A 14,841-nucleotide genomic window follows, 5' to 3' on the forward strand; every position below is an offset into this window, starting at 1 on the left:
TGCTTCCAAGATTACAAAAAAGTTCACACCAAGTTTTTATTATTATTATTACTTGCAATATAAAATCCATTTTAAATTGTAAATGCTATGAATATTTCAATGTGGCGTGTTCTATGTGGTCAGTTCTATGACTGCATTAAAATTTCAGGTACTCTTCTTCTGCAGTGTTTAATACTCAGAACACAGATGATGCCGATAGTCTGAATGCCGTATGACATACCACTAGTTCACTGGGATGTAACTAATACATATCACTAGGCAGGTAAACAAGTCTGGATTATGCCTGGCTGCCTGAGGGAAACTGCCTGTGGCTGGCTGCCTTTATTCAGTTGCAGAAAAGCAAAGACAGGAAGGGTATGACCCTGACCACACACTATACAGCCTCACTTGATGGTTCACCCAACAGGTGAGATCTGAGAAAGCCCCATACAGCCTTGGGAGTTAGAGCTTCCCGATCCTCTGTTTCTGAGCACCAAGCTTAGATGGCTGCTTCCTCAGTAGCCTAGAGTTCTTTTGAACTCATGTTGGCCATTGAAATGCTCAAAGTATTTGAGTGTTTGTAGGGTTTCATTTTGAGCCCTGGATTTTGCTGTGGAAGTCAACTAGGAAAAAGTTAAACATGGCAACACCAAAATCCTTTTATGAATCTGGGCCTAGACTGATATACTTACGTTCAAGGTGGCTCAAAGCGTCTCAGAATTGTAGGCACAGGCTAATTTGTAGCCAAGACAGACCCATGACTCCATCTGTTATGGAAAGTAGAGGAGAGACAGAACCTGGAAAAAGAAGTAGGATGGGGAAAGATCCAAGAAGGTGGGATTTACAGTGGCGTAGAGGGTCCACCATAGGCTGATCTGTTCCTTGGTGGCTGACAGTGGTGGGAGCAGGCAGGCAGAGCTACATCTGTGCTGTTTTATTGACCCTTCTCTCTTTCTTCCATTTTGTTGCCATAAGCAACTGGGTACTTTGGTTACATCTAGCAGCAAACCTAGAATCACTAGCAAAGCTCTAAGGAGACCTATGAAAATAACCAACCAATAAATAATTCATCAAATGCTGGGATTATTTTAATTGATTTCATGATATGCTGTGTAGTATTAAGTGAATTGTATCTGCTGATTAGGAAGTCTGTTTTCCTTTGTTATAAATGTTTTAGCTTTTGGGTAAAATGACTGTGCTTTCTTCTTTTTAATCTCCATAAAATAGCAGGCTTTTATCTTGTGTGTCATCTAGGAAGAGGTCTTTTTAATCAATTAAAAACAGTAAATTCACACCTTCACAAACCCAAGGTTTTTATTTTGTAAGTTTAACATGAATCATTTCTGATAGCTTTTGATGGTCTGCTTAGACTGGCACGAGTGTGTGGGTTATGTCTGCATCACTCATATGCAGCAGTCTGTCGAGTTCCCAGGCATACTCACCTGTGACAACACAGGTCTTGGAAGTATAGATGCCCACAGACAGCCTGTTTGGGCAAATCAGGTGCCATCCACACGGTTCACTGTCCTAACGGCACACACTCCAGTAACTCACTGTGGTTGAGCATGTAGGGTCCTGAAATTCAGGGGTACATTTTTTCAGCTTGCTGCTCTATTTTGGGAAGACATCTAGACATGTAATAGCTAATATTTATCAAGTAGTGCAGTTGCTGAGCAGTGTCTGCAGTGAATTTAAACACTGGGAATCTGGTTAATTTCAGAAATGCAAAGTTGCAGCAGAAATTCTCAGTGCAGGACAGATGCATACCTCTTGCTTTTGGTCACCTTCTCTACTTGCGGTATAAGCAAAAGTTGTGTATTCATGAACCAAAGCACAATTCTGTGTTGTAATTTGGTCCCGTAACAGCTGAACCTGGAGAATAATCTCAGTTGTGCCTGTCAGGAGATAAACTGGGATATCCATAAGGATATTCTTCATGCATAAAATGAAGTCTAGAAGAGCAGCCATTCTGCAGCTATACTGCTCCTGATCCCCCTTCCAGGGAGACCTTCTAGCAGCGGACAGCAAGGGGTAGCTTGCTGAGACAGATTCATATTGCCTCTTTTATTGTCACGGTGAACTTCAAGAACAGTCAGGATCCAGGCTTCCTATAGCCCATTCATCTCAATGAAGTGAGGAAAACTGTGGTAAAGGATCGAAGATGGTTAAACCCCCAGTTTCTCCAACAAGGTGATTCAACGTTTAGTCATTGACATACTGTTCTTCACTTTCTCCTACACATTATTATGAGGGGAAAAAGATCATTAGTAATCACTGGATTAACTTCTCTCCAGGCTATGAGGCAGCTGTTTACAATTGGGTTTTTGTTGTTGAAAACTACTGAGTATTGTGCCTTTGTCTTGAGATTTCCTTTCTCTCCTATACATTACAATTGAATGAAGATTTACTCTTAAGGGTAATTTCAAACTGTGGTAACATGGTACATGCACTTCCCCTCTGAACTACAGCAACAGTTTGACATTGGGAGGTCATACCTGGTCAAGTGTTAGTTACAGACTCCATCAGTTTTGTGATAGTTGAGGGTAGGCCACCTGTCTAGATTTTTTTTCTCTCTCCCTTTACTCATTTGTGGAAGATTAACACCACCTTAACAATTTAGCCATATTCAGGAACAACTGCTGGTTTTAAAGATACATGTGCTATATCACAGTTCATTTTATCCGGAATGTGCTGAATATTTTCTAGCCTTATCAGTTTAGTACCCTTGAATTTTTGAGTGACTGCAGCTAGTATTTCAAAACTGTCAAGACAGAAAATACGTCAGATAATGGAACTCCAGCACAGACTGCAGTCACTGAACATTTGAAATAATCACGAGACATCAGAGCGTACCATGAGAGATCGATCATACAGCTAATAAACCCATACTCCATTACCTATTCAGAACTATCTTTCCCTCTGTCCTTTCACGAAAAAAAGGCAGAAGGAGCTTCTACAAGTTTGCCTGTGGCAAGAAACAAATATTCAGTGATTATTTGAAACCACAAGGGCAGCACTTTCTGCATGATACAACTAACTACTTGGTTAGACCAAGAGAAGTTGGGAGGATTGTTATAATTAAGTACATCTAACAGGGTGTTCCGGGCCTTGGATCTTTTATTATCATCACATTGTCTGCCTTTGATTCTTCGAAAAACTTCAGCATTTGAATTACAAGTTCCCGTACCAACTCGCGTGCTGTAAAGGACCAAGTGCAGTGGGACACAGTGGCTCAGGGATGATGCTCAGTACACATAGGTTCAGAGTTTGACTGCAAGGGCACAACTGGAGGGACATCTAGATGTCTTTTGCTTGGCCAGTGAGATCTTTTACTTGACATGTCACCTGCAACATCTGATAGAGCAAAACATTACACCACCTTAAACCAAAAATAGGAAAAAGTAATCCAAATCAGCACCTTAAATCAAAATGGGAAGAAGCAGGATCTTCCCCACATTAAATGACTTCCAAGAGCACAGTGGAGATGAGAAGTTACAACTGATGCACGCTATTCTCATGCTTTAATGTGATGTTTGGCAGCACCGCCAAACCAAGCACTCCCAAACTCTGAACCTCATCCAGAAATCTTGACAGGACCCTGGAAATCACAACAGTTCAAATAATTACTACAAGTGTGTCTTTATTTGTTTTCCTGGGTTCAAACCATTACCATCCAGCTCCAGTTTTTCTAGCATGCAGCTCACAGGAATACAAAAGGCTTCGAGAAAACAGCAGGCGCTGCGAGAGCCGGTAGCCACGGCTGTGCAGGCGGATGGTCAGGCGGCCGCAGCAGCGTCTACCGTCAGCAACTTTGGCGTCGAAGTATTTACGGTGCGGGGAGGAATCACAGGGCATCACCAAAAGGCGCTCCGAGGCTGCCGCGGCCCGGCGGCCCCGGCCCCGCCGAGCGGGCCCCACTTGCCCGCTGCCCCGACCCCACGGCGCGGGGGCGGCCGGTGCCGGGCCTGCGCCTGCGCCTCGGCCCTCCCCCGGCGGCGGCGGGGGCCGTGCCGACCCGGTGCGAGGGACCGGAGGCCCGTGGAAGGCAGGGGGCGCGGGTCAGATGCCGGCTCCGAGGGGGTCTGTCGGTGGCTGGGCCCCGGGGCGGCACCGCCCGGGTCCGAGGGGCAGGGCAGGGCAGGGCGCCGAGTCCCAGCACCGCAGCCCCGCCTCAGTCCCCCACAAGGGCGGCGGGGAGCGGCCGGGCAGCCCCGGCGGCCTCCGCCTCCTCCGCCGGCGCGGGAAAGGACAGCAGCTAGAGGGAGCTCCTCCGACTGCATCTGCCCGTGCGCCCCGGCTCCTTTCATAGGCTCCCCCGCCCCCTCCCCTCCCTCCTTCCCCCGTGATGGCGGAGGACAGCGAGTCTGCGGCTAGCCAGCAGAGCCTGGAGCTGGATGACCAGGACACCTGCGGTATAGACGGCGACAATGAGGAGGAAACCGAGCACGCCAAGGGGTAGGGGCGCGCTGCGGCGGGGCGGGCGGGCACAGCTCGAGGAGGCAGCCCCCGTGTCTGCCGCCGCGGCAGCGGTGGGGCTGGAAGTGCCGCCGCGGCCGCCGGCCGGGCCGGGCCGGGTTTCCCTCGCCGCGCCGGGCAGCGGCGTGGGGGGCGTGCGAGGCGCTCCCCTGCCAGCGGGCGGGCGGCCTGCATGGCGCTGCGCGGCCCGGCTCGGCGCTCCTCCGCGGCGCCTGCGCGTGTGCCGCCCGCGGCTGAGGGGGCCCCGCCGGCGGCAGCCCGCGCCCTTCTCCCGGGCCGCCTCCCGTCGCGGCTGGCAGCGTGTGGACGTGTGTGGACCCTGCGGCCCCGCCGTGCCGCCCGGCTCGGCGCCCCTTGCCCCGCCGGGGGTGGCCTTCGCCCGCGAGAGGCGGGCGGCCGGGCCCCGGCCTGAGGTGAGGGGGGCGGCGGGGCAGACGTTCCCCGCTGGACGCCGGCCTTGCAAAGCGCGCCTTAAAAGGGAGGGTAAACGCTGTTTTGTTGTTCGCGCGTTTTCAGGGTCTGGGGACTTCCCTAGGGTTTTCTCGGCCGTTGGGAAGCGCCCCGGAGCGGGTCTCTGCTCTGGGGACGTGCCCCTGCGCTGCCTGGCTCGGTTCGGCGGGTCCTCGGGGCGGCCCCGGCGGCCGGCACCCTCGCGCGCCCCCTCATCTCCCTCCCGCTCCCCTCCCGGCCTGGGACCCGTCCGGGCAGCGGCCGAGTCCGTCTGCCCCCCAGGCACTCCTCCTCGGCGTCACCCATTGTCCGCAAGGAAATGTTACCTCCAAATCCACACGCTGGTGGAGAGTAGAGCGCGTGTTTGACCAAGGCAGCGGCCGGAGCAAACGCTGTTGTTCTGGTTGTCGCTCCCTCTCGGCAAATCTTGCGTCTGGGGTCTTCCCACGCTGGGGATCAGGCGCTGCCTCTGGTCGCTGGGGGAGCTGGCAGGAGGAGAGGGGGAGCGGGAGCTGGCAGGAGGAGAGGGAGAGGGGGAGCTGGCAGGAGGAGAGGGGGAGCTGGCAGGAGGAGAGGGGGAGCTGGCAGGAGGAGAGGGGGAGCTGGCAGGAGGAGAGGGGGAGCTGGCAGGAGGGACAGCCGGCAGCAGGGCAGCCCGTCGCACCGGCCGGCATGAGGCAGCGGGCCTCTGGCCGGGCACGGGGTGCCAAGGGGCTGGAGCTGGGGGCTTTTGGGGCAGCGAAGTGGGAGGAACGTGTTTTAAAAAATGGACTTAAGTTTACTTTTTTGAGAGGTTAGGAAATGCAATTGTGGAGAAGACGCTTTGTTGTCACAGCTAGGAGTGGCTGGAGTAACCTGAAATGGGTTAATTTATACGCTGCTACACAAATACCTTCCTCATGAATTTCTGATTCATCTGGTTGAGAGCATTTCTGTAGGTGATTGATGTTTGAGGATGTTTGTCGTTTGTCGTCTCCTGCCCCTCGGATTTGCTTGGCAACAAGCAGCTCTGCATCTTAAACGTGGCAAGAGAAATCAAAGAGGCTTGGGAGGACTGACTTGTCTGAAAGGCAGGAAAGGGAAAAACTTTGATGCTTGCTGCTCTGTCAGTGAATTCAGTGCATGCACGTTGAAATAGTTGGGTTAAAAATAATTCTAGTAATACAAATCTGGGATATTAAAACGGGACACAATAGTGTTTAATTATCTTGGGTGCTTGGTTATGTTTGTTTTGCCTAAATAAGCCACAGTTGATGATTTCCAAATATGTTAAAGTAACACTGCTAAGAGCAGAGAGAGATTATTGCTTTTCATAGGAGCCAGCCTGTCTAGAATTCATTCGTACTTTATTCCTACTCCAGTTTTCTCTTTCTGTGTGTGACTGAGCTGTCGCTGCCCTCTGCAGTGTAGCGAGGCTTGCAGCTACACACTCGGAGTGGCTGCTGTGACAGTGAGTGCAGAAGCAGTGTGCAAGGAGCAGCTGGGGAACAAAGAATTGCACTTCGGTGCTTTCTATTGCAGGTTGCTGCTAGTCTACTCCAAGGCTCGCTGAGCTCTGGGAGACAACTGCTGTTCTCCCCAAAACTTGTTTTTGTTGAATATCCCAAATGTCTTTTAACGAGTATTTCACAGAAGCTGCTTTATTTGTCTTTGTATAAAAGAAAGTGAATGCTTCCAAGTAATATGTTCAGTTAAATTAGTGGTAGATCATTCCAGTAGAAAAAGTCTCTATGTATTTGTATCATTTTTCTATAATGTTTCTGATGCATGAAGTCTAATACTGACTTCTGAATAATTATATTTTCCTGTAATCTTTTTGCTACTATTTGTCTGCAGGCTGAAGTATTCAAACAAATTCCATCAAATGAAAAGAAAAATCTTACATTACAGCAAATTCAAAGATCTACTCTTGATCTGGGAGATTAACCCATGGTATTAGGAGCCTAATTATTCCCTGTTTTGTCCATATCATAGTATATTAATTTTTGTGGTAGCCTTAAAGTTTGTTTTCAGCTTTTAGATTAGGTTTTTTATACCTGCGCAATTTATGAGCCGTCTTACTACTTGAGACTATGACTGTGTCAACTGGTTTGCTAAATTCTGAATGGTCTCCATTGCTGCTGGTCAGTATTTAATCTCATGCTGTTTTAACTCTCACTTTTTTAGAAGAAGGTAGAGTGTGTTGCATGTCGGTCTCTAGTAGGATTGCTTTGTAAGTGAAGTTACTTTCAGCTGTTTCTTGCCATTTGAAAATAGGTCCTTCTAATACTGACCACAGAAAAACCGTGGGTTTTATATATATGTATGAATTTGAATTATTTTTTTTAATTTGCTTTTTTTATGTGCTTGAGCACTGAATGACTGCAGCAGAAAATACCATTTTATAGCTCTCAACTGTGCAAATGTTTTCGTCCTCTGTTTTGCTCCTGTTTTTTAGATGCAGGATTATGTATGTTGTGTGACTCATTGCTGTTCTATTCTGTGTCTGCAGTTTGCTCCTGCTAGGTGCATTATGCTGTACTTGTTCTGTTTCATAATAAAGTGCTTACAAAATAGCTTTGTTAGTATGTATGTGGAAAAAATGTATTTATTGCACCTGAATCCACCCTACTGAGCCTAGCTTTGTAAGGTCTCTCAGTTTATACTAAATAGCTCCTTGTGCTCCATGGCAGAAAGGCTTTGGGCACAGAACATTTAGTAAACAGATGAGGAAAAAGTATGACCTTTAAACAACTCCCTCCCCAACCCTCACAAAGTATTTACTTTGAATGTTTTAGTAGTATACACTTTCGATTGTTGTTAAATGGCAACTTTATAATGAGCACTACTTTCAGATTCTCAATTTTTTAAAAATAAATATGTTTGAGGTACTGGAGGCAGCGCTCAGTGTTAGCATGTGAGATTTACATCTTGGTGTACAGCCTTACAGACTTGAAGGGGGAGGCAGAGAAATCATGCAGAGCTTTGAGGAATATTTCTTGGGTTAGGTTTTAAGGCATTGCTACCAGGTTTTCATGCTCAAAAAACTTGCATTTTCAAGTATCGAAGTGTATGCAAGTGAAAACTTCCAGAGAGGCTGTCAGTAACGGTTATTTGTTAGTAAGTGGAATTTGAAGAATATAAGCCCTTCTGGTCAGGAGCTTGTTCTCTTGAAGTGGTGGTAGTCTAATACAGCAATGGGAAAGCCCTTTACATCTAAGGCTCCATTTTCTTTATGAACCAACAGCCCTAGTATAAACAATACTACTTTGAAAATTTTTGGAGTCCTGCCCATATGCAGAAGATCTCATTTCTGTGATCAAAAAGATCTATATAATGTCTTCAGAAATGTAGTTTTGCAACCTCACTTACAGAGAGAGAAAAAATACCGTGAAGGCGGAACCCACCCCCCCAACAGGCCTCGTCCTTTGCAGCTTAAAAATAAGCATCTCAAGTACATGTTTGGTTTTAAATTTGAGAAATTGCTAACTTAAAATTACATTTCCATGTAATTTAAAACAGATGTTGATATTACAAAAAGCTCTTTCTGCTAAAGTAGAATTTAGTGTCCAAAAAGGCAGTTGAGATAACACTGATGAATATTCAGTGGGAAAGATAATCTCAAATCAAAACCAAGGGAGCCAAAACAGTTTGACCACCTGAGTAGGGTAACTGTCACGTTCCTCCTGATTCTTCCATCTCAGCTTTTCATGGTTTTGCTTAGAGCTCCACAAAGTTAAGTTTCTCTGCCTTTGCCACACTCCTCCCCAAACACAGTAAGTATCGCCATTTTTCAGTTAACCCTCTTCCCCCAAAACAACAAACAAAACCACAATACAGGGAGAAGAAAAATCTTTTTTCACATTTATGCAAAACACCAGATGTGTGTACATAAGTGGAAAGGTATGTGGGTGGGATCATGGGCTTGCATTTGTAACTTACAGACAAAAATCATAAAACTGTGGGCCTAAGTGACTGTCTCAGAGTTGTAGCCACAGCCTGTTTCTGTGGCAAAGTTTGGTCTCTTTGGGGCAGAATGAGCTCTTTTGGCTCTTCTTTTGCCTCAGCTGAATTGCACCCTGCTTTTGTGCTGTTCTTTCTTATTCATCAGACTGACAAAACTGTTATCGTGGGTGCAGTTAAAAATATCTGAGACCACATCCGTGCTTAAGTACACCTCAGCCTCAGTGTGTAGGCTTGCCCTTCTGTCAGTAAAGTGCTCCTGGTGTAAGTGTGTCTCTACTAGACTGACACAGTCAAAATCTTCCCTGACTGACAAACTCAAAATGCTGAGTATTTTTCTTAGTATAACCAGCTGTGGGCTGTGTGATGGGCTGGGTTGGGGCTGATGTGATGTGTGAAAAGGTTATGTTTCCTGACGTGACAGCTAGATATGGCATCAACCTGAGTTGCATATCCTTTTTCTGCTTCCCGTGTGGGACCTGTGCTCTCAGTTGTGTCGCTTCAACAGTAGCAGGGTAGTTCAGAAAAAGAGATTTCACAGTTAAAGATCAGCTTTCACAGAAGTTGGCGACTCCCCTCTGCCCCAAACTTCTAAGAGTGAGATCCGTTTCATGGTGTCATCATATAGGTGTATCTGAGCAGGCAAAGGAGAACTCGGATCTTAGTCAGCACACAAGACTGTTTAATTCAGAGAAAAGCTTTTAATAGGAGTCTGCTTTTAATCTTGTTACCTTTGCATATCCTTTGTGCTGTCATGTCCAGTGTAATTACTATAGGTTGAGCAACAAGGTTCCTCCCTTCCCCGCCATTCTCACTCCCAGTTTTAAAGCCTTTCAGTTCGTTTCAAGGCAGAGTGTGAGAAAGACAAAAATTCCTGAGATTATTTGCTTTTGCTTTTGCCCTGATTTGCTTGGTATCTCTGGCTGTAACTTGTGTTGGACAAACCTGTTTACTCAGTAGAAGTTTCTGCTTGCTGCCTGCTGCCAAATCTCTGGGTTGCAGGCGTGCCTAAGTAGTTGAAGGATAAATGGTTCTCTCTTTATATCTTCTTTGTAGATTTTATGAACAGTAACAGTAAAAAAAGACAGACCCAAACAGGAGACTATGCATAAATAATTGCCCCAAACGGTCTCTGAATAACCTGTCAAAGATACCAGTATTTATTTTGTCAGAAGTAGTGTGAAAGCTCTAAACCTGAAGGTCATAAGCCAAAGACTGGGATTTTGGAAGATTTAAAAAAAAAGAGTAGTTGTGAATGTCATGTATATTTTACAACAATTTAGTCCTGCCTCTTTCACAGCAAAAAAAGTAGGCATTTCTATATGAAAAAGACCTTGAGCTGGTCAAAGAACAAGCTAATATTATCCTGGTAAGAGTACCATTTAACTGGGGGTAACATTAGTAAAGCTTGGCAGAGCTGCTTTTTCTCCATAGCTGCCAAATTTTTTTTAGTACAGTCATTCATTATTTCACCAAACCAAATAAAACATTGACCCTCAGGTAATCCCAGCGAGCAGCATTCCCCTCTGGTGTGAGTGGGGCTGGCTCCTGCTGAAAGGCGAGAAGACAAGTGAGCTGCACCCATGCAACTTGGAGCTCGGCGCCTGCTGCAGGCATCTGTTCAAAAACTTCTTGCTGAAACTCATCGTAGACTTTTGTTCAACACAAAAAAAGGGCTCTTGGGAGTCAGCTCAAGGACACAGTGGCATCATGTGGTATCATTTATTTTCTGTATGTGAGATGTTAAGAGGAAAAGGTGAAAGTTTGTGGACAGTTCAAGAAAGTAGAAGAGTACCTCATTAAATTAATCTTGGCGAAGATGAAATCACTTTCCCCAGTATTTTTATCTCACTTTTGCCACAGATGGTAAAGTCCTAGGTCTTGTACATGTTTGGTTTTTTACTCTGTCACATTTATAACCTCTTGCCAGGCCTCTGGGTCTGTTCTGTGTTTAAACTCTGGACAAAATGTCAGTTTGATATACAGGCCTTCAAACATTTAAATTTTATTATTTTAAACTGAGAGTATAGACATTGTTAACAGAATTGTCTGGGTGATCTGGCAGTATCTTCATTCTGCAACAGAAAATTTTCTTCCTGCCTCACTTACACAACTCCATCTTTTCTTTCTGCAGACTTCTGGTAAATACTACAAATTCTCTTCTCTTTCCAGTGAGTGTATCTGATCTGTTACACTCTTGTCTGTTGAATAACTCCTTGGTCCAATCCCAGAGGGAGCTGCATTTATAACTCTTTCCCTTCTTTCTCTGAGAATAACTTAACCCAATGTAACTGTGAATGTTAAGGACTTCTCAGGCTTGATGTTTCACTACAGGCTGTTCTAGAGAACAGTCATGATCTCACGGAAATGGGTCTGTTTAGTTGCGTGTTTGATTACTTGCAGGCTTTTGGCTTCCAATTGGACATTTGGGTGTTTTGTTGCTCATTTCAGCTCTGAGAAGGTATAGGTGCTAAGACTGAGCATCATAATCTTGAAAGTGAGCATGTTATAGTGAATAACATGGCCCTTGCAAATGTGTTGTTCTCAGTTACTTAGTAATTTAGTTATGTTCTTGTGAGTTCTCATTCTTTTGGTTTACCAGTATCACCTCTTGATTTTTTTTTTCCCCCTTCCAGAATTAAAATAAACAATTGTTTGTTGTATTGACTTTTTTCTTTTCCAGTGAAAAACACTCAGGCCCCCCAAACACCACTGTCTGTCTTGAGCTCCATTATATAGGTATGGTTTTGCTGGGATATTAACCTCTTGAAGAGGATTCAGTGTTAACTGACTCATTGCCTCCTTATTTGCCTTCTGTCTGGGAGTTGCCAACACCTCCCACGCTTCCCAGATTCTAATCTAATCTTGATTCTATATCTTGATTATTTGTCAAATTAAAATCTTCTTAAAGAAGGAAGGAGTTGTATTATCAATAGTCAAAACATGTCAGAATCTGCAAGTGCAGTGTATACTTTGCTATTGCTATGTTTTGGGTTTGTTTTTTTTTTTTTTTGTTGACCCCATTGTATTTACTGTTTTAAAGCACAAATATTTGGTTACTTTTGTTTCTTACTGCATTTTCAGCAAGACTTTCATCACTTCTAAGTTAGAAACAAAATTCCTTGAAAACAGAATGTTGTTGTTTGCATTCATCTGAAATTCAGGTGTGCCTGATGGTTGAGCATGAAGCAGAAAAAAAAACTAGGCCACTGAAAATTACTGAATTTCCAGGGAGGTTACTTTCCTGAGTTCCTCTAAACTCTGTTGAATTTGGTAGTTTCATGTTTGTGCTGGCTAATAGCCTGGAGAAGAGCACTGGCTCTTATAGATGTCACAATTTGACACTAGTGTGTCAGAACGCCTGGGTGTATAGAAAGCCTGACTATAAAACCAATTAGAAAGCACTTGCAGGAACTTTTTCATCAGTGCTCTCAGTTCCCCCTTTCCTTCGCTTTTCCTTCACATTCAAACTGCTGTTAGATTTTTCATATTAAATGCTGTTTTTTCTATATTTAACTTTTTTTGAATTTTGAGCTCAGTGGTATTGATTTTTCTCATTGCACATTCTCTGAATCTCTGGCAGAAGTCCTGGAGGGGATTTGGGAGCGAAGAAGAAGAAAAAGAAGCAGAAGAGAAAAAAGGAGAAACCAAATTCTGGAGGCACCAAATCAGATTCTGCATCTGATTCCCAGGAGATTAAAATTCAACAGCCTTCAAAAGTGAGAGCCTGGTTATGTTTTAATTTGTCCTTGCTTTCTAATTTAATTTTAATTTGTGTGGTTTTTTTGCTCTTTGTAAAAGCAAGTTGGTAGTTCTGCCTTAACATGTCAGAATTAAGCAGATGGTTACTGTCCTGAATAGAGACAGAATAAGACCTGGTGTTTGCAGACTATGTGAAGTTAGCTGGAGAGTCGTCGTCATGACCACAGTGTGGTGTACTGTGAGAAAAGCAGAGGAGGAGGTGTTCTGCCTTTCTTTTTCAGCAGTTAGGACTCAAGACTAGTGACATCTTTGTCAGAGGGAATCTCAATCTGCAGTGGTAATGTTTTTAGATAGATGTTGTATTTGATGAGTTGCACTTAGCCACCATCTGACTTGGCTTAGCACAGTTTCAGTGACTTGTACGGCACAATGCTATCTCATGGTGAGCATCAGCAGTAGGGAGGGAAGGTGTATCTGCTATGCCAACCAGAGTCTCATTTGGGCAAACAAGAAGCATGTCATCTTACATAAAATGCAGTAATCGCTAACATGTAGATACAGACTGAAGAAACTTTTTGCCATCTGAAAGACCTCTGCTGTAAAGAAGACAACATTATGTGAGGGGATGTATGGTCTCTGTGGACTTTGTGATAAAATGGCATTGTCTGTGTGCATTTTGACTACAGTGTTGTGAATGAATGGTGAATAATGTGACATGGTGGCTTTTTAAATTACAGCTTTTATCTCAAGAGAAATCTGAGCCTGAGAAAGTTTGTAACATGATAAAGTTTATGGACTGTTGAGCATGTTGAAGTAGTTATATTTGCTTTATTTTATCAACGTGGAGAATGTTACACCATTATACCAATAGTACTATTAATCCTCTAAGATTTGTCAAGATTTGTCATCGGGGCTACCAACTGATTTTAGGGAAAAAGTTGTGTTTTGGCTCACTAACATACTGATAGATTTTGTGTTGTCCCTTTAGATCTTCTCTTGTCACCCCCATTGCTTTGAATGGGCACATTTGGCAGAAGGGACACTTTAAAATACGTAGAGAGATCTTCAGTACTTTGTGATCTCACCACATGTTTCAATACTGCGTTTCTAAAAGCAAGTGGCATGAATTGCTAATATGATTGTTTGCAAACCATAACCAAGTAACCTCACTCATTTACAATTGGAGTAAGGTAAATTTTAATGTTAACCTAAAGACATAGTCCATTGCTGCAGTATCTTGGGAGTTCCTTGGTTCCCTGCTGACCAAAGTTATTATTCCGTATGTTGCCTCTAATTGGATTAAAAGGAAGCTGCTTCACTTCCTATGTTTTCATGTGCAATATTTAGTCCTTGGCATGTTGCGGTCTTGCACCCCATTTCTCTGGTGCGATGCATTTTGCAAATGTAGAAGCCTATCCTTGTTCCAAGTTGTGTACTTAGGGTGGCACCCTTGATGACTATTTTACTCCTACAAGTTTAGCCACTTCGTTAGCAATGTTACAAAATTTTTTCTCTTACTGGCATAAAAGTTCTTATTTAAGTCATTCTCTCAAGATCTAGGCAGCTAAACTATTTTACTATTCTTATATAGCTTCCACTTTACTTGCAAATGCATCAGTGTTTGCTGTTTTTTCGCCTTCTTTGCTGTGTTCCAGGCAGACACACTCATAAGTAGAGGAGTTTCTCTGTCTTGGACAACTTTCCTGGTTTAGATTTCTCAAAAGCATCTTAAACTGCTGATTTGGATCAGTGTGGAGAAGTGTATTTTTCTCTGCTACTCAAGTGATACTTACATTTTGTATTTGGTGATATGTGAAATCTATTATAGAAAAAAGGCTTCTAGCATTTGCTTGCTCTTGGTTGAAAAGAGATTTACAAAGTATTTCAGAGGCGTGACATTATACACCTTACCTCTAAGAGAATATATGCAGGATCATCAGGAAATGCTCAGTGGGGCTTATGAACTCATTGGAAATTATTTTGAAAACAGATTTTGAGGACAGATGAGTTTGTAAACAGGTGTACCAGTCTGGAGATGAGAAGAACGGAACAGTGAGTGTCCTTGGCTTCTCGCTCTCTTACTTGTGGTACTGGACTTCTTGAACATTGACGTGAGTGTAACCACAGCAAGAAGTGCTTATTAGCATTGTATGCTTATGACGACCTTTGGGACACTTCATTGCCCATTTCAGAAGACTGATTTCCCCAGTTGAATAGACTGTCCACACTGGCACAAAGTAAGTTTGCCAGATCTGCAATATTGCTAGTCTATTTTTCTAGTCACCAGTGGCC

General features: G+C 44.2%; 1 protein-coding gene across 2 annotated transcripts in view; it reads left to right on the top strand.

Annotated features, from left to right (window-relative positions):
* The first annotated feature begins 4,009 nt into the window (after positions 1-4,009).
* NMT2 (N-myristoyltransferase 2) overlaps positions 4,010-14,841 on the top strand; it is a 32,942-nt gene continuing 22,110 nt past the window's right edge. The window contains exons 1-2 of one of the 2 annotated variants that reach the window (XM_037383954.1): positions 4,010-4,434; positions 12,431-12,566. In XM_037383954.1, coding sequence (XP_037239851.1) covers positions 4,325-4,434; positions 12,431-12,566 — 246 coding nt within the window. In that variant the 5' untranslated portion in view covers positions 4,010-4,324. The remainder of the gene's footprint in view (positions 4,435-12,430; positions 12,567-14,841) is intronic. The other variant, XM_037383955.1, reaches the window with a different exon arrangement.

This window comes from Falco rusticolus, chromosome 4, assembly GCF_015220075.1.
Source record: "Falco rusticolus isolate bFalRus1 chromosome 4, bFalRus1.pri, whole genome shotgun sequence".
Lineage (NCBI taxonomy): Eukaryota > Metazoa > Chordata > Aves > Falconiformes > Falconidae > Falco > Falco rusticolus.